The 20,226-nt window shown below is 31.6% G+C and overlaps 1 protein-coding gene across 1 annotated transcript in view; it reads left to right on the top strand.

Moving 5' to 3' along the window:
* Positions 1 to 20,226, top strand: part of LOC127705233 (uncharacterized) — a 164,653-nt gene that overhangs the window by 81,262 nt on the left and 63,165 nt on the right. Inside the window, exons 6-8 of the mRNA XM_052209558.1 lie at positions 2,403 to 2,509; positions 3,655 to 4,108; positions 13,950 to 14,722. Of these exons, the coding sequence (XP_052065518.1) occupies positions 2,403 to 2,509; positions 3,655 to 4,108; positions 13,950 to 14,722 (1,334 nt within the window). The remainder of the gene's footprint in view (positions 1 to 2,402; positions 2,510 to 3,654; positions 4,109 to 13,949; positions 14,723 to 20,226) is intronic.

The following is a 20,226-nucleotide window of genomic DNA, read 5'->3' as shown; positions in this document are numbered from 1 at the left end:
TACTGATTTACACGATTTTCAAATTTTATCATATCAGAGTTATGTTTACTACAAATTGGACATTTTCATGCCCCCGCCATAGCAGAGGGGGCATTAAGTTTTACCCTTGTCCGTCTGTACATCCGTCCGTCCTTCGTCCGTACGTCGTAAAGTTGGTTTCAGTTCTCTAACTTTAGTTTGCCTCAACCAAATGTTATGAAACTGATACAGAATGATAATTACCACAAAACACAGATTGAGTTTGAATTTTGGTGGCATCACTATAACTGTTCTAGAGTTATGACTCTTTTCAAATTGTTGAATTTTTCGTTTCCTTTCTCTAACTTTAGTTTGCCTCAAACAAATGTTATAAAACTTATACACAATGCTAATTACCACATAATACAGATCAAGTTGGAAACTGGGTGGCGTCGCTTTTACCATTCTTGAGTTATGCTCTTTTATAAACATAAAAATTGCTGAATTTTTCGTTTATGTTCTCTAACTTTAGTTTGCCTCAACCAAATGTTATGATCTTATACACAATGCTTATTACCACATAATACAGATCAAGTTGGAAATTGGGTGGCGTTTATTTTACTGTTATTGAGTTATGCCCCTTTATAAAATTAAAAATTGCTGAAATTTTCTATCCGTTCTCTAACTCTAGTTTGCCTCAATTAAAATGTTATGAAACTTATTCACAATGCTTATTACCACAAAATACAGATCAAATTTGAATTTTGATGGTTTCACTTTTACAGTTCTTCAGTTATGTACCTTTATAACTGTATATGATATGCAAGCGGGGGCATAACTTGTGTCCCATGGATACATTCCCCATTTATTTTTTCAAATGTTGTACAAATACTCAAACATTATCACAGAACTTGAGTTGATAAAAGAAACTCCATTTCAGTGTTCATCATTTTCACTTTTGTCATTTCAGTGATGGGATTTTATTCCTAAAACATTTAACATTTTGCACAAGTATACCATAACCTTGACCCCTGTTGTGTTCACTTATCGCTACACTAACAACAGGTACAACCTGAATCCAGCGGTCAGCATTGGGTCTGCGTGATTTAATAATTTAGACGAGACAAGTGCATCATATGATGTGTTTATTATGTAATTAATATACTGACAAGAACTCAAAAGAGAAATCAGCACATTCCTATACCTATTGAGTTCTCAAGGCAATGAAAGATACCGGCTCAGTTTGTCAAGAATATGATAACACTCTCGTGGGGCATTTATCTGCGCTGCCACCATGGAGTTAATTAACAGTTATTTATTTAATTTGCGGCATTGCATTATTATCATTTGAGGTCAAGTTGTTAAAAGTTCCTGTCAATATAGTTGGTCAATTTCGTAGCAAATCTTTGAATGTGTAAGGCTCGTCCAATTAATGCCAAGGTGACAATGGCTCCAACTCATTCCTTTGGTGCAGATATTTAGATGGAATGGCAGACCAGTTTACACATACCACATACTAAGTCTAGTATTCTTAGATTGATTTCCACAACAGTCAGGATTCTACTTTATGATCCTTATATGCAACTTATATTTTAAAAGACAATTTTAACTTCTAGTTATTGAGCATCATTCAATGTACTTTTATGCATTTAGTCAACTTCAACTGTGGTGTGAAATATTAGTTTGTAAACATTTTAATTGTATGCAGGTCTCTATGCATTGTTAACCTATTTTCTATGTGCCTTCCTTTGATATCATCCACCCTGTAATGAAATAGACTGATGAAAAATTACAACAATGTAGTTTATAGATATAGACAAAAATATTTGTCCCTTTTAATTTAGACAGACTCCTACCTCAAGGAAAACTGTTATCAGCTGTTTAAGTGAATGAGCTTGACAAGTATTCAGCAATATTTTTTAGTCCCCTACCAACGAAGTCGAAGGGGACTTTAGGTTTGCACTCGGTCCATCTGTCTGTCTGTTCATCCGTCAGTCCAGCAAATCAGTTTTCCACACCATTTTTCTTCATGCTTGAAGATATTGTTTTGATATTTGATATATTGTTTTATCATTACAAGTTACAGATCAAAATCGAATTTTGTTCCCTTCTGATAATTTTGTGCAGAGTTATGGTCCTTTGACCTAGAAAATTCACTTAAATAAACAGTTTTCCACACATTTTTTCAGCATGCATGAAGATATTGACTTGATATTTGTTATATACTTTACACCATGACAAGTTATAGATCGAATTACCATTTTGTTCCAGTCCAAAATAATGTTTAACCGGTGGGGGATTATGTATTGCCATGCAATAATCTCAGAATGCTTGTTTAATAAGGTGTTATTAAAAGAGACAATGGAAAACTTATAGTGTATCAAAACTATAAGAAATGCAGAATGATTAAACTTCTTTTATGACAGATTTTGATTTTTTTTCAGTATTCTTGCAATATTGGGTCAATTCCATCCTGACCTATTGCAAGGTTGTATATCCAGGCATTCCTAAGATCTTGTTTGTTGCCACTCACAAGGACAAAGTACCAAAGGTGAGTGATCTAATGTTAGCTATATAATAGTGATTTATTGCCATTTGAAACACTTGAAAAATGTGTAAAAACTGCCTCATTAGAGCTTTTATGCTTACATAATGATGTCATGCCCATATGTCTTAACTTGACCAAACTTTGTGTGAAACTACACTTTTGAAAGAACAAGATCCCTATTGATTTTGGGTAATACACTAAAGATCAGATTATGGGTCATAAATAGAGTAGAAGATAATTATGAAGAACTACTAATAGATAAGTAAATGATATTTGGTATGCTCTTGTATCAATATTCCATTTGATATGTACATCTCATTTCAGTGGAGATTATTTGGTCCTGCCACTCTCAGTCATGGTCTATTGACTTAAAACAATTGCTCATTTTAAATGTTAAAGTTTGTATTTAAGTCAGTTTTATTTCAACAAATATGTTGTCAATAAGAAACTCTAGCATTTAGTAGAACTGCACCAGATGCACTTCTCAACAAGTAATGTCTCTTCAGTGATGTTAGAGGCCAAAATATTTGAAAGTCTAAAGCATAATACAAATGTTGATGAGTTGGTGAAATCAAAAAGTATATATAGCCTAATCTGGACAAGGAATGCATGAGGACAATTCATGCTTTATTTTAGAATAAGTTCAATTTTTTATAACTGCAAATTTAAATTAAACAATATCCATATGTTCACGCAAATACCCTCTTGACCTGTTTTAGATTTATTGCCAACTTTTTAAATGTGACTTATTTTGTTTACTAGTGTTTCTATACTAGGCTGGTAAAGTGAATTACAAAAACAAATATCAATAGCAAGTTCTTCTTTCAAAAAAAATAAATTCTAAAGACCCTTTTCAATTTATTCCCCTTGGAATGTAAGATTTAACAACTGTTAACAGTTTCGGACTGTTAAAAGTATAAGATTTAGGTTAAAAGTATAAAATTGACCTGTAAGAGTAGATGTAGAAAAATACATAAGAAAGATAAGTTGTACTCGAGGTACATGTATTTATGTCATTTGAAAATTTGAGATAAATCTAATTATATCTTGTAGTTGGAATATTCCACCATTGAAGGTGCATATACATCATGGTGTGGGATACAGGATCTTTACAGTGTATTTATCTGTCAACTTTTTATGTTTAACAGGAGAATGTTGAGACACGACGTGAAGAGCTTTACAGTGAAATTGAGGAGTTGTTTAAAGACCATGAGGGACAACATCATCTGGTCTTTAGGCCTCTAATATTTGTCAATGCAAAAGATCAAGCTGACCAAGAAATAGATGTTCTGAGGAAAACAATTACAGAACTTACATTCGACCACCCATGTTGGGGTGAAAGAATGCCCAATGCTTGTGTACCACTAGAGCTCGAGATCGCTGAATTAGTGGCAGAAGGAAAACAAATTATGTCATTGGCTGAAATTAAAGAATTAAATGCCATCAGCGAGGTGTCTGTCCTGTCTCCTGAGCAGCTAACAGTTTTTTTACATTATCAACACTCTCTCGGAAAGATTGTTTATTTTGACACCCCACAGCTGAGAGATAACGTTATCATAAGTCCCCTTCTTATGGTGGAAGTTATGAGATCTTTCATTACTGGTGTGTTTATATTTTCATTGAGTAGTAATTATATTGCTGGTAAAAACCCAACATACCAAAATATTGTTTACCAGCCATTTTTAAGAGCACTGGGGACTGATGAACGGTGTCCTATACTAATCTTTTTGTTGGTTTGTCAGAACTTTTATGTAATACAGTTAGTCAAAATTGATCTTTTTTTTTTCACAGCGTTAATATTTGTGAATTGCAGACAATTATTTTATTCTGTTGTGAAAATTTGGAGAAGATGGCTGTTTTAACTTAGGGAGCTACCATTTGATTTTTATGGGGGGGCTAGGATGAAATATTTTGTCCTGCCTTTTTTTTTTTAGTTGTAATCTCTGTCCTTTTTTCATTCTAATTGGTCCTGCCTTTTTTTTTATTAGTTTATCCTGACTTTTTTTACATAAATTGTCATCCTGCCTTTTTTTTTTTGCAAAGTTGCGCATCCTGCCTTTTTTTTTTACTCGAAACTCCTGTCCTGCCGTTTTTTTTCAAATTTCATCCTAGCCCCCCCATAAAAATCAAATGGTAGCTCCCTTACGGTTTGTAATGTTTGTAAAAATACAGTTGCAAATTTTGAAAATTTTTTTTTTAGTTTAAACTGAAACTGATATTTAATAGGTATAAAGGTTTAGGTATAACTATAGAACTACATAGTTTCTAAATATAGAATATATTTGAACAATGCATAGAAACTTTGAGAATGCAAGTATTCCTATCCTGGTTTCAATTAAGTACCAACACAATTATGTTTTGAGACAAGGTGTAGAAATATTATTCATACTGCAACTCTTACAACTGTGAAAATGAAGTATTTTTAGCCAGTCAAAAATGCAAATCTTCTCAGTTTCTAGTTGTATTGGGGAAAGAATCTCATCCTAAAATCTGAACCTAAAATACGGAGCATGAATTCCTTGTAAAGTTAATATCATATTTGTCTGTTAGAAATACACTGCCATCAATCCAGTTATCAACTATTGAACTATTATATACCATGACTGGGAAATAAAACAAAGACTTAACCCAGCCAAAGGAATGTATTATTTAGATCAAGTCAAAATCTATTAAAAATACTTTTGAATTAGAATACTATATAGATATAAGAAGATGTGGTATGAGTGCCAATGAGACAACTCTCCATCCAAGTCAAAATTTATAAAAGTAAACCATTATAGGTCAAAGTACGGTCTTCAACACTGAGCCTTGGCTCACACCAAACAGCAAGCTATAAAGGGCCCCAAAAATTACTAGTGTGAAACCATTCAAACGGGAAAACCAACGGTCTAATCTATATAAAAAACGTATACTAGTAGAAGTAGACTTTACCCCGAAAAAATAACTAAAAAAATGAACATAAAGTTAAGATCAAAGACAGCAATTGACTGACAAGATGTCATCCTGGATGACTGTCATACATCATCTTTTGTAACTCTCAAGTGAATCTTGGCATAATATATTGAAGTTAATTTCATAATGTTAACACATCCGTCATCACTTGCATCATTGTTAAACGATTGTTTCTACCCAATATTTTGAATATTTACGAGAACAACCATATATTGTTTTAAAACATATAGTTTTCATCGTGACGTTTTGTAGACCTTTGTTTAGATGATGAATTTGAGAACAAGGGATGAAACCCTTTAAAACTTATGATTGATGACTCTGCTTTCTTTAAACATAATCTCCCCAGCAAAACAAAATTGCAAGAAGAAAATCAGTTTTATAAATTAAGATGGACAACCAACAACTTTACAAATGTTGTTAGGAAATACACTTATCTAAATATACCCAGTGGACTTTCTTCTCGTATTTATTTTTGCATTGTGTTGTCCTTCATTGTCGAGCCTTCGACTTTAGTCAAAAGAGCGAGACATACAGTACTTGCAACCTTAGGCGTTACTGTTTGACGTGAACTTGACTGATCGGTGAATGATCGTGACGGATGTTTGACTGATCGATGACTGATCGGTGATCGATGACCCATAGAATCCGTCAGATACGTCAAATAGGCTATGTGAGAGTTACCGTGACAACGGTCAGCGATCGATCAGTAAATTAATTGAATGCACGGATCGGACGGATACATATATAATTAAAATTCTTATGTATTACGAACTTGACAGTATTTACAGTCGATAAACGCCGACCTCTACGAAGACACCTTTACTCGTTAATTATGTACCACTAAAAAGCGATAAAATGTTATCATTTAAAATAAGTACTCTATTTGTTGTCGTTAGATGAAGAAAATAAAAATAGTATAACAGTAAAGATACATACAGCTTTGTTTGGATTAATTAATTTAGAGTGTTGTTTTAATGTTTGTTCTAGATTACCAATATCAGAGACATATGTATGTCTCTGCCAATATTTCTTCTTCTTATCACATATAATGCAATGTTATTTCTGATTAGTTATTTAAAAGGCCTCAAGAAAAGTTTCTTTGATAGAATTTAAATAAAATGAATATTAAAATACTTAAACTTTAATTTGTGTTGATTAAAGATGCAATCATTTCATTATTTTGTTCTTTTTTGTACATCAGGATTGGTCGTTTTTCATAAAATATGCTGAATTTTAGGAAAAAGATACTAAATTTTTGTTCGAGTTGCTTAAAAATGCAAATATTTCTTCTTTTATATTAGAAATAATACACGTCAATTGCAATCAGTCATAACTAATGCATTCAGATAATTAATTTTGTATAAGATATGAATAATTTAAGGATAAATATACATACACTTTTGTTTTTATTAAATAGGAATTCAATAATTTCTCTTTTTTAATGGAAATTATTGGAACGCCTATCGTTTTTTGTACTTTTTATGGTTCAGGATTGTTTGTTTTTTTATAAAATCAAAATAATATCTGAGAAAATATACTAAAATGTTGTTTGCATTATTTAGAATTACCAATTTTTCTTCTTTTGATAGAAATAATGCAATGTTATTTGTTACAAGTTATTTTAAAGTTCTCCAATAAGATTTTTTTTGTAAGAATTTTGATAATGGAAGGAGAATTTTACTTAATCTTTTGTTTTGTGTTGAATACAAATTAAATAATTTCTTTATTTTGATAGAAATTATGAACCGTCATTTGATTTCGGTACATTTTATACAACAGGATTGGTTGTTTTGCATAAAATATGCTGAATTTTAGGGAAAAGATACTAAATTTTTGTTCGCGTTGCTTAAATTTGCAAATATTTTGTCTTTTATATTAGAAATAATGCAACTTCAATTGCAATCAGTCATAGTTAATGCATTCAGATAAGTACTTTTGTATAAGATATGAATAATTTAAGGATAAATATACATAAACTTCTGTTTTTGTTAAATAAGAATTCAATAATTTCTCTATTTTAATGGAAATTATTGACCTCCTATGGCTTTTTGTACTTTTTATGGTTCAGGATTGGTTGTTTTTTTTCAAATCCAAATAATATCTGAGAAAATATACCTAAATGTTGATTGCATTGATTAAAATTACCAATTTTTCTTTTCTTCTTTTGATAAAAAAATATGCAATGTTATTTGTAACTAATTATTTTAAAGTCCTCCAATAAGATTTTGTTTATTTGTGAGAATTTTGATAATGTAAGGAGAATAATACTTAAACTTTTGTTTTGTGTTGAATACGAATGCAATAATTTCTTTATTTTGACATAAATTATGAACCGTCATTTGATTTAGGTACTTTTTGTACATCATGATTGGTTGTTTTTCATAAAATATGCTGAATTTCAAGGAAAAGATACTAAATTTTTGTTTGCATTGCTTAAAAATGCAAATATTTCTTCTTTGATATCAGAAAAAATGCAACAACAATTGCTATCAGTCATTATAAATGCCTTTAGATAAGTAATTTTGTATAAAATGTGAATAATTGAAGGATAAATATGCATAAACTTTTGTTTTTGTTAGATAAGAAAGCAATAATTTCTTAATTTTGATAGAAATTATGAACCATCATTTGTTTTTGGTTCTTTTTGTACATCAGGATTGGTTGTTTTTCATAAAATATTCTGAATTTCAGGGAAAAGATACTAAATTTTTGTTCATGTTGCTTGAAAATGTAAATATGTCTTCTTTTGTATCAGAGATAATTCAACGTCAATTGTAATGAGTCATAATTAATGCATTAAGATAAGTCCTTTTGTATAAGATATGAATAATTTACTGATAAAAATGATAAATATACATAAACTTTTGTTTTTGTTTGATAAAAATTCAAAATTCCTCTATTTCAATTTTAAATTATTGACTGCCTATGGCTTTTTGTACTTTTTATGGTTTAGGATTGGTTGTTTTTTATAAAATCAAAATAATTTCTTAGAAAATATACTAAAATGTTGTTCACATTGATTAAAATTACCAAGTTTTCTTCTTTTGATAAAAAATAATGCAATGTTGTCTGTAACTTGTTATTTCAAAGTCCTCCAATAAGATTTTTTTTGTAAGAATTTTGATAATGTAAGGAGAATAATACTTAAACTTTTGTTTTGTGTTGAATACGAATGCAATAATTTCTTTATATTGATAGAAATTATGAACCGTCATTTGTTTCGGTACATTTTGTACATCAGGATTGGTTGTTTTTCATAAAGTATGCTGAATTTCAGGGAAAATATACTAAATTTTTGTTCGCATTGCTTGAATATGCAAATAATTCTTCTTTTATATCAGAAATAATGCAACTGCAATTGCAATCAGTCATAGTAAACACATTCAAATAATTACTTTGTATAAGATATGAATAATTTAAGGATAAATATACATACACTTTTGTTTTTATTAAATAAGTGTTCAATAATTTCTCTTTTTTAATGGAAATTATTGGAAAGCCTATGGTTTTTTGTACTTTTTATGGTTCAGGATTGGCTGTTTTTTATAAAATCAAAATAATATCTGAGAAAATATGCTAAAATGTTGTTCGCATTCTTTAAAATTACCAATTTTTCTTCTTTTGATAAAAAATAATGCAATGTTCTTTGTAACTTGTTATTTCAAAGTCCTCAAACTAGATTTTTTTTTTAAGAATTTTGATAATGTAAGTAGAATTATACTTAAACTTTTGTTTTGTGTTGAATACGAATGCAATAATTTCTTTATATTGATAGAAATTATGAACGGTCATTTGTATCAGGATTGGTTGCTTTTCATAAAATATGCTGAATTTCAGGGAAAAGATACTAAATTTTTGTTTGCATTGCTTAAATATGCAAATATTTCTTCTTTTATATCAGAAATAATGCAACTTTAATTGCAATCAGTCATTATAAATGCCTTTAGATAAGTAATTTTGTATAAAATGTGAATCATTGAAGGATAAATATGCATAAACTTTTGTTTTTGTTTGATAAGAATGCAATAATTTCTTTATTTTGATAGAAATTATGAACCGTCATTTGATTTTGGTTCTTTTTGTACATCAGGGTTGGTTTTTGTCGAGCCTGCGACTTTTGTCGCAGAAAGCTCGACATAGGGATAGCAATCTGGCGGCGGCGGCGGCGGCGTTAGCTAACTTCTTAAAAGCTTTATATTTTAGAAGATGGAAGACCTGGATGCTTCATACTTTGTATATGGATGCCTCATGTTACGAAGTTTCCGTCAGTCACATGTCCAATGTCCTTGACCTCATTTTCATGGTTCAGTGACTACTTGAAAAAAAAGTTAAGATTTTTTGTAATGTTAAATTCTCTCTTATTATAAGTAATAGGATAACTATATTTGGTATGTGCGTACCTTGCAAGGTCCTCATGCCCGTCAGACAGTTTTCACTTGACCTCGACCTCATTTCATGGATCAGTGAACAAGGTTAAGTTTTCGTGGTCAAGTCCATATCTCAGATACTATAAGCAATAGGTCAAGTATATTCGGTGTATGGAAGGACTGTAAGGTGTACATGTCCAACTGGCAGGTGTCATCTGACCTTGACCTCATTTTCATGGTTCAGTGGTTATAGTTAAGTTTTTGTGTTTTGGTCTGTTTTTCTTATACTGTATGCAATAGGTCTACTGTATTTGGTGTATGGAATGATTGTAAGGTGTACATGTCTAGCTGGCAGGTGTCATCTGACCTTGACCTCATTTTCATGGTTCAGTGGTCAAAGTTAAGTTTTTGAGTTTTGGTCTTTCTTTCTAATACTGCATGCAATAGGTCAGCTATATTTGGTGTATGGAATGATTGTAAGGTGTACATGTCTAGCTGGCAGGTGTCATCTTACCTTGACCTCATTTTCATGGTTCAGTGGTCAAAGTTAAGTTTTTGAGTTTTGGTCTTTTTTTCTAATACTATATGTAATAGTTCAACTATATTTGGTGTATGGAAATATTTTATGATCTATATGTCAGTCACGCAGGTTTTATTTGACCTTGACCTCATTTTCAAGGTTCATTGCTCGGTGTTAAGTTTTTGTGTTTTTGTCTGTTTTTCTTAAACTATAAGCAATAGGTCAACTATATTTGTTGTATGGAAGAATTGTTAGCTGTACATGCCTGCCTAGCATGGTTCATCTGACCTTGACCTTATTTTCATGGTTCATTGGTCAATGTTTAGTTTACTTGGTTAATGTTAAGTTTATGTGACAGTTGTAATAAAGCTTTATATTTAGGACTATCAACATAATATCAATGATTAGTAAAGAAGGCGAGACATTTCAGCGTGTGCACTCTTGTTTTTCATAAAATATGCTGAATTGCAGGGAAAAGATATTAAATTTGTGTTCTATGCTTAAAAATGCAAATATTTCTTCTTTTATATCAGAAATAATACAACGTCAATTGCAATCAGTCATAAGTAATGCATTCAGATAAGTACTTTTATATAAGATATGAATAATTTAAGGATAAATATACATAAACTTTTGTTTTTTTTAAATAAGAATTCAATAATTTCTCTTTTTTAATGGAAATTATTGAACGCCTATGGTTTTTTGTACTCTTATTGTTCAGGATTTGTTGTATTTCATAAAATATGTTGAATTTAAGGGAAAAGATTCTAAATGTAATGTTCGCATTGCTTAAAAATACAAATATTTCTTCTTTTATATCAGAAATAATGCAACGTCAATTGCTATCAGTCATTATAAATGCCTTTATATAAATTTTTTTTTAATTAAATGTGAATAAATGAAGGATAAATATGCATTAACTTTTGTTTTTGTTGAACAAGAATGCAATAATTTCTTTATTTGAATGGAAATTATTGACTGTCATTAGATGTTTGTACTTTTCATAGTTTAGTATTGGTTTTTTTTCATAAAAGTAAAAGAAGATCATAGAAATTATCCTTAAATGTTGTTTGCATTGTTAAAAATTACCAATTTCTCTTGTTTTGTTAAAAAATAATGCATTGTTATTTGTAACTAGTTATTTCAAAGGCTTCAAGATTATTTTTTTATAAGAATTTTAATATTGTAAGTAGAATAAGGCTGAAACTTTTGTTGGTGTTCAAAATGAATGCAATAATATCTTCATCTTGAGAGAAATAATGAATCACCATTTTATTTCAGTACTTTTTGTACATCAGGATTGGTTGCATTTCATAAAATATGTTGAATTTAAGGAATCAGATACTTAATTTAATATTCGCATTGCATAAAAATACAAATATTTCTTCTTTTATATCAGAAATAGTGCAATGCAATTGCTATCAGTCATTATAAATGCCTTTAGATAAGTAATTTTTAATAAAATATGAATAAAGAAGGATAAATATGCATAAACTTTTGTTTTTGTTGAAATAGAATGCAATAATTCCTTTATTTGAAAGGAAATTATTGAACGTCATTGGATTTTTGTACTTTTTATAGCTTAGGATTGATTATTTTTTATTAAGTTAAGAGACTATCAGAAAAAATATATTATTATGTTTTTCTCCTTGTTTAAAATTACCAATATTTTTTATTTTTATGAGAATTTGCAGCATTTTTATTTTTATTTGTGATTTGTTATTTTAATGGCCTCGAGATAAGTTTGTTTAAAGAATTATATAAGATTTTAAGGATAAAATACTTAAAAATATTTAAAAATAATACATCGAAATTTGGAATAAATGATCATTTCATTTTATTTTCAAGATCATTTTCGGAAAATAATAAAATCACTGAAAATCGCGATAAACACCGTTTTAGAAATGTCCGGGTTTGAAGAAATATAACCTAAATTAAAACAAAAATGGCCATTCTTTAATAGTTATATTTAAATTAAAAAGTTTTATATGCATATTTCTTTTCTTTTTAAATTCTTAAAACTGTGCTAAATAATTAATAAAAAAAGATGCTGATCATTTGTACTTGAATGTTTCGTATTTTCCATGTCGCCATTTTAATCAAATGAAACGAAACTTAAGATTTCGTAATTTGTATTAGTTAATCATGTGACGTAGTAGGGTTCAATCCGTCAGAAAGGTCGATCGGTCCGATCCGTCCGATCCGTCAAATACTTTTACTATAAGTCTGACGGATTGGTGACGTGAGTTTGACGCGAACTTGACTGATCGGTGACTGATCGATGACCGCTGATTGATCGCTAAAACAGTAACGCCTAAGGTTGCAAGTACTGTAGCGATCCTACATTCCGTTGTCGTCGTCGTAGTCGTCGGCGGCGTCCACAAATATTCACTCTGTGGTTAAAGTTTTTGAAATTTTAATAACTTTCTTAGACTATCCTGGATTTCTACCAAACTTGGACAGAAGCTTGTTTATGATCACAAGGTAGTATCCAGAAGTAAATTTTGTAAAAATAAAATTCCATTTTTTCCGTATTTTACTTATAAATGGACTTAGTTTTTCTGCCGGGAAATATTACATTCACTCTGTGGTTAAAGTTTTTAAAATTTTAATAACTTTCTTAAACTATCCTGGGTTTGTACCATACTTGGACAGAAGCTTGTTTATGATCATAAGATAGTATCCAGAAGTAAATTTTGTAAAAAAATAAATCCATTTTTTCCTTATTTTACTTATAAATGGACTTAGTTTTTCTTCCAGTTAACATAACATACAGTCTGCAGTTTAAGTTTTTAAAACATTTATTAGATTCATAAACTATCCTGGATTTTTACCAAACTTGGACAGAAGCTACTTACAATCGAAAGATAGTATAGAGAGGAATATTTTTATTATTTTTTTTCCTCATTTTTGTTGAGCCTGCGATTAACAGCAAAAGTAGGCGAGACACTGGGTTCCGTGGAACCCTTACGAATTTTTTTGTTTATGATTGGTGATTTCCCTTAAAGATATAAATAGAAGTAGCATTTTTTTCTTTAAACCATTAAATGACTTAAGTCTTTTTGAATTGTAAAATGAAAAAGATATTTAGCACCTTTGGTCGGTTTGATAACCCATATCTGGCTTCAAATAAACAATCACTCTTACATTAAAACAATGATAATTAAACCCAAAAAAAATCATTTAGAAAAATGCAAAAAGGCTGTAAGGGACTTTATAACTAAATAAATACATTTTTCATCATGAGAAGGAGCAAGATTGAACTAGACATTCAGACCACATTCCACCATGGCCATTTATGTTGCTAGTACAGAAAACATGTACACACATTATTAAAGAAATATGCATGCCTTTTTTGGGGTATTATTTTTCCAAATGGGAAAGTATTCAATTTTGATCATCAAATGCTTTGAATACAGAATTAGGAAAGTTAATTTGTTTTGATATAGGACATTTAATTGAATATTCAAGACTAGTTTGTTTTCCTGTGCTGATCTAGGTGAGCGATATAGCTTTTATAGAGAAGTAATACCGTATAATATAAATATATGTTTGACTTTTATTTCAAACCTTAAGATAATTTTTTTTATTTTCATTTTCATAGATGTTGAATTTTGGCCAAAAGAAGATAAAACAAGGAAAACCTTCAAAAAGATGTCTGAAAATGGAATAATACAAAAAGTAGATCTCTACCAGATTTGGGAGCAAGAAGAATTCCGTCAGATTTTACCATTTAAAGAGTACATATTTGATATGCTGATACACCTTGATATCGTATCTGAACAGCGTAGATATGATACAAAAACAGGAAGTCGGCTACTAGTTGAAAACTTCTTTGTACCAAGTATGCTTACACAAAGAAATGATACAGATTTCTTGTCACAAGAATGTACACCAGAGAGGACTGTTAGTTTGGCTTTTGTTTTTAAAGGAACCATTATACCTCCAGCTTTACCGAATCGTCTCATATGCGCATGTCTCAGTATGTGGACACTAAAAGAATACCGTGGAAGGAAACTTATGTTTTCTGGGTTTGTTGGGTTATCATTTGATAAAGAGCATGATATCGTTGTCTGTGTAGAAGGAAATAAGATCTTATTGTACCTAGTCCACAAGCGCTCCAAGGGCCTGATAGTACCTGAAATAGCCACTAGTGTCAGAGAATGTTTGCATTTAACATTGGAGAGGATTTCAGAATTTTATCAGTCCACTGTCCAAGAAAAATTCAGCGGCCAACTACCATTTCACACTGAGTATTCCTGCTCCAGATTTATCTGTTACTTTCCAGAAGAAAGGATAGCTTTTAAAACTGATGAGTGCATTTGTAACCATGGTGACAACATTAAACTCAACTGGAAGGTTTGGAACCAGGAACAGGTTTGTATATTTACATTTAACATGAAAGTTATTTTCGTATCGTTTAATTTCCTATACCTTAATAAAGAGATGTAGATCTAGATTAACACATTTATTCTAAAACCAGTTGTTGGCATGACACGGGTTATGTTCTTCTCGTATATTTTATGACGGTATAATACTAAAACCCTAACAGGAGAGATTGTGCCTGATATTCATATGATGAAGACATAATCTTTTAATCAGTTTAATTGAGGTCTGGAGCTGGCATGTCAGTAACTGCTAGTAGTCTGTTGTTATTTATGTATTATTGTCATTTTGTTTATTTTTTCTTTTGTTTCCTATTCTGACATTGGACTTGGACTTCTCTTATACTGAGTTTTAAGGTACGTACTGTTGTGCGTTTGTTTTTTCTACATTGGCTAGAGGTATAGGGGGAGGGTTGAGATCTCAAAAAACATGTTTAACCCCGCCGCATTTTTGCGCCTGTCCCAAGTCAGGAGCCTCTGGCCTTTGTTAGTCTTGTATCATTTTTAATTTTAGTCTCCTGTGTATATTTTGGAGTTTAGTATGACGTCCATTATCACTGAACTAGTATACATATTTGTTTAGGGGCTGGTGAAGGACTCCTTCGGGTGCAGGAATTTCTCGCTGCATTGAAGACCCATTGATGGCCTTCGGCTGTTGTCTGCTCTATGGTCGGGTTGTTGTCTCTTTGACACATTCCCCATTTCCATTCTCAATTTTAAGAGTCTTCTTTGTGGATAAGGTCTGTTTTCTTTGTTTTCAAAACAACACAAAATAAGACTGGGATGTACAAATTTAAATCAGAGTTTTAAAAAGAATGAATTCAAATTGTGACCTCTTGGCAAGGTTTGTCTGAGTACCAGAGTTTTAAAAGTAGTTTCTTCAGATACACACACTTTCTTCCATTTCCTACTCTGGAACGCACCTACTACCTACCTTATTGTCATGGTTTACTTCAGTTACACACACTTTCTTTCCTTTCACTACAAAAGTCAAAAAGTCTGAAAAGACCAGTTTTTGTCTGAATTTGCATGAATTTTTTCTCGACATTCTTAATTTGTCTGAATAATTTTTAAAAATTCTCGACATAGTATGAATTTGTCTAATAAGGTTCTTGATTTTTCTTGACAAGTGTCTTGACAGTATGAACATTGTCTTAAAATTTCTCGACACTTCCTGTATCATCTGATAAGAGTCTGGATTAGTCTCGACCAATTCTTGACTGTCTTAAATTTGTCTCGATCTGTCTTGACATATTCTTGACATTCTTAATAATGTCTGAATATGTCTCGACATATTCTTGACATTCTAAATAATGTCTGAATATGTCTCGACACATTCTTGACAGTCTTAAAAATGTCTTGACACTATCTCAACAGTATAAATTTCGCCTGAAATGTGAACAGACTTATTCTGCACTGTTTATGACATTCTATTGCTGTTGTATACTCCTTTTTATTATGGCTAAACTAAACTTTGAAGAATCAAGGATTAATTTGGTATAGTAAGATACCCTTTTGGTGCAACTAAGTTGCAATACCCTGAATAATCCCCCATGTAGTTTAATTTTGATTTATTTTTATTAAACATTTAAGTAATTGTTTTCACTTGGAATATAAGTCAAAGGTATTGACAAACAGCATTTAGATTTTTGCCGTTCGCAAAACTGCAAGTCAAATTTGCTTTACTAAAATAGGTGTCTTGTATCTCTTTTGGACCCCACAATTCATATTTTGGGTCTGTGTAGCTAAAAAAAGAGGGGGGGGGGGGGGCTTTCGTTTAGGTCAAAGAATTTGTTCCCATCTTGATTCAAAAACCTTATTCATTTTTTAGAACAACCCAAAAACATTTTTTATTCAAATTTGAGTGTTGAATTTTATAATTTTTTTATCAAAAATAAATATTTGTGATAACTCCTTCCTGAAAAGAAAAAAATGTTTAGATCTATATTATGCAAGTCTGTGTGAGAACCTTTTCATAAGACCGATGATTTCTATAGAAATCATTGATGGGACCCATTATAAATACATATTTATTATTCCTGGAGTAGATAATAATTTTCTTTTAATCTTTTGGAATTATTCAATTTGTTTTTATGTTAAAATAATTAACTTCATAATTTTGATGAAGAAAATCCATTTCAATTCAAATTTTTTTCATCAAAATGATGATTTTCATTTTCATCTATCAACAAACTTTTTAAATTGTAGTGGCATGGTCGGTCAACTGATAAGTTGTATGGCTGATTACAGGTAAAGCAATAACTTCTATTTGACAGTTGCGTGTACTCTGGGGTGTGGAATACCTTAATTTTATGGGGAACATCCTGTCCATGTGTAATACTTAATATATTCCAACAGATGACATTACACAAATTTTTCTTCTGTTAAATGAATGATTTGTATATCATCATAATTTGCTATTTATATAAACCACATTTTGGTATAATAATTATTTACCATATCAACATTGAATATTATGAATGTAGAATGAAATATGTCTACAGTATGATTGGTTTGAATCATTTAATTTATAAGATTTAGGAATCAAAATTTGTAATTATTTAAAATCCCACATTGAAATTGTTTTATATCAACACACCCACATTTGAATTATTTTATACTTTAGATTTCATAGCCATATTTGCATTTGTAAAAATATTTATATACCCAAATTTTCAATTATTTTACATGCCCAACTTTTATTTTTGTTGTAAAGAAGTGCAACTTGAAACAACAGTATATCATATAAAGAGAAATAAAGATTAAAGTTATATCATGAATATTGGTCATGATTTGTAAAACTCAGAACTGTCAAGTAAATTTAAGACACGATTCAAAATGTTCAGAATATGTCAAGCCATACTGAGAAAAATAAGAATGTCGAGAATATGTCGAGAAATTTCAAGACAGTATTCAAATGTCAAGAATTTGTCAAGAAATTTTAAGACCATATTCAGAATGTCGAGAATATGTCGAGTAAATTTCATACAAATTTAATATAAATGAGAATTTGTCAAGAACAATTAAGACACAAGTCATACTTTTGGAGAATGTCGAGTAAAAGTTCATGCAAATTAAGACAAAAACTGGTCTTTTCAGACTTTTAGACTTTTGTAGTGTTTTCTACTGTGGAACGTACCAACGACTGCCTACCTTATTGCCATAGTGTCAGGGTTTACTTCAGTTACACACACTTTCTTACATTTTCTACTCTGGAATGTTCCAACGACTGCCTACCTTATTTTCATAGTGTCAGGGTTCACTGCAGTTACACACACTTTCTTCCATTTCCTACTCTGGAACACACCAACATCTACCTACCTTATTTCCATAGTGTCGGTGTTAACTTCAGTTACACACACTTTCCTCCATTTCCTACTCTGGAATGCACCAACGACTACCTACCTTATTGCCATAGTGTCAGGGTTTACTTCTTTACACACACTCTTCCATTTCCTACTCTGGAACATACCACCAACTACCTACCTTAATGTCATAGTGTCAGGGTTTACTTTAGTTACACACACGTTCTTCCTTTTCCTACTCTAGAAAGCACCAACGACTACATACCTTAATGTCATAGTGTCATGGTTTACTTCAGTTACACAATCTTTCTTCTTTCCTACTCTGGAAATTACCACCGACTACCTACCTTATTGTCATATTGTCATGGTTTACTTGAGTTACACACACTTTCTTCCATTTCCTTCTCTGGAATGTACCTACGACTACCTACCTTATGGTCATATTGTCATGGTTTACTTCAGTTACACGCTTTCTTCCATTTCTTACTCTGGAATGTACCAACGACTACCTACCTTATGGTCATATTGTCATGGTTTACTTCAGTTACACACACTTTCTTCCCTTTCCTACTGTGGAATGTACCAACAAGTGCCTACCTTATTGGCAAGGTTTACTTGAGTTACAACACACACTTTCTCCCATTTTCTACTCTGGAAAGCACCAACTCCTACCTACCTTATTGTCATGGTTTACTTCAGTTTCACACACTTTCTTCCATTTCCTACTCTGGAACGCACCAACTCCTACCTACCTTATTGTCATGGTTTATTTCAGTTACACTTTCTTCCATTTCCTACTCTGTAACGTACTAACGACTGCCTACCTTATTGTCATAGTGTCAGGGTTCACTGCAGTTACACACACTTTCTTCAATTTCCTACTCTGTAAGGTACCAACGACTGCCTACATTATTTTCATAATGTCAGAGTTCACCACAGTTACACACATTTTCTTCCATTTCCGTCTCTGGAACACACCAACGACTATCTACCTTATTTCCATAGTGTCAGGGTTTACTTCAGTTACACACACTATCTTCCCTTTCCTACTGTGAAATGTACCAAAGACTGCCTACCTTATTGGCAGGGTTTACTTCAGTTACAGCACACACTTTCTCCCATTTTCTACTCTGGAAAGCACCAACTCCTACCTACCTTATTGTCATGGTTTACTTCAGTTTCACACACTTTCTTTCATTTCCTACTCTGGAACGCACCAACTCTTACCTACCTTATTGTCATGGTTTATTTCAGTTACACACACTTTCTTCCATTTCCTACTTTATAACATACTAACAACTGCCTACCTTATTGTCATAGTTTCAGGGTTCACTGCAGTTAAACACACTTTCTTCCATTTCCTACTCTGTAACGTACCAAGGACTGCCTACCTTATTTTCATAGTGTCAGGGGTCACTGCAGTTACACACACTTTCTTCCATTTCCGTCTCTGGAACACACCAACGACTACCTACCATATTTCCATAGTGTCAGGGTTTACTTCAGTTACACACACTTTCTTTCATTTCTGTCTCTGGAACACACCAACAACTACCTACCTTATTTCCATAGTGTCAGGGTTTACTTCAGTTAAACACACTTTTTTCCATTTCCTACTCTGGAATGCAACAAGGACTACCTACCTTATTGCCATAGTGTCAGGGTTGACTTCAGTTACACACACTTTCTTCCAATTCCTACTGTGGAATGTACCAATAACTACCTACCTTATTGTCATTGTGTCAGGGTTTACTTGAGTTGCACACAATTTCTTTCCTTTTCTACTGTGGAACGTACCAACGACTGCCTACCTTATTTGCAGGGTTTACTTCAGTTACACACACTTTCTTCCATTTCCTACTCTAGAACACACCAACGACTTCATACCTTAATGTCATAGTGTCAGGTTTTACTTCAGTTACACACATTTTCTTCCATTTCCTACTCTGTAACGTACCAACGACTAACTACCATATTGTCATGGTTTACTTCAGTTACACACACTTTCTTTCCTTTCCTACTGTGGAACGTACCAACGACTGCCTACCTTATTGGCAGGGTTTACTTCAGTTACACACACTTTCTTCCATTTCTGTCTCTGGAACGCACAGACTACATACCTTATTGTCATAATGTCAGGGATTACTTCAGTTACACACACTTTCATCCAATTTCAGTCTCTGGAACACAC

This window comes from Mytilus californianus, unplaced genomic scaffold (assembly GCF_021869535.1).
Source record: "Mytilus californianus isolate M0D057914Y unplaced genomic scaffold, xbMytCali1.0.p SCAF_6, whole genome shotgun sequence".
NCBI classification, from domain to species: Eukaryota; Metazoa; Mollusca; class Bivalvia; order Mytilida; family Mytilidae; genus Mytilus; species Mytilus californianus.
The sequence above is the reverse complement of the archived record's forward strand: the minus strand, read 5'-3'. Positions and strand labels throughout refer to the sequence as shown.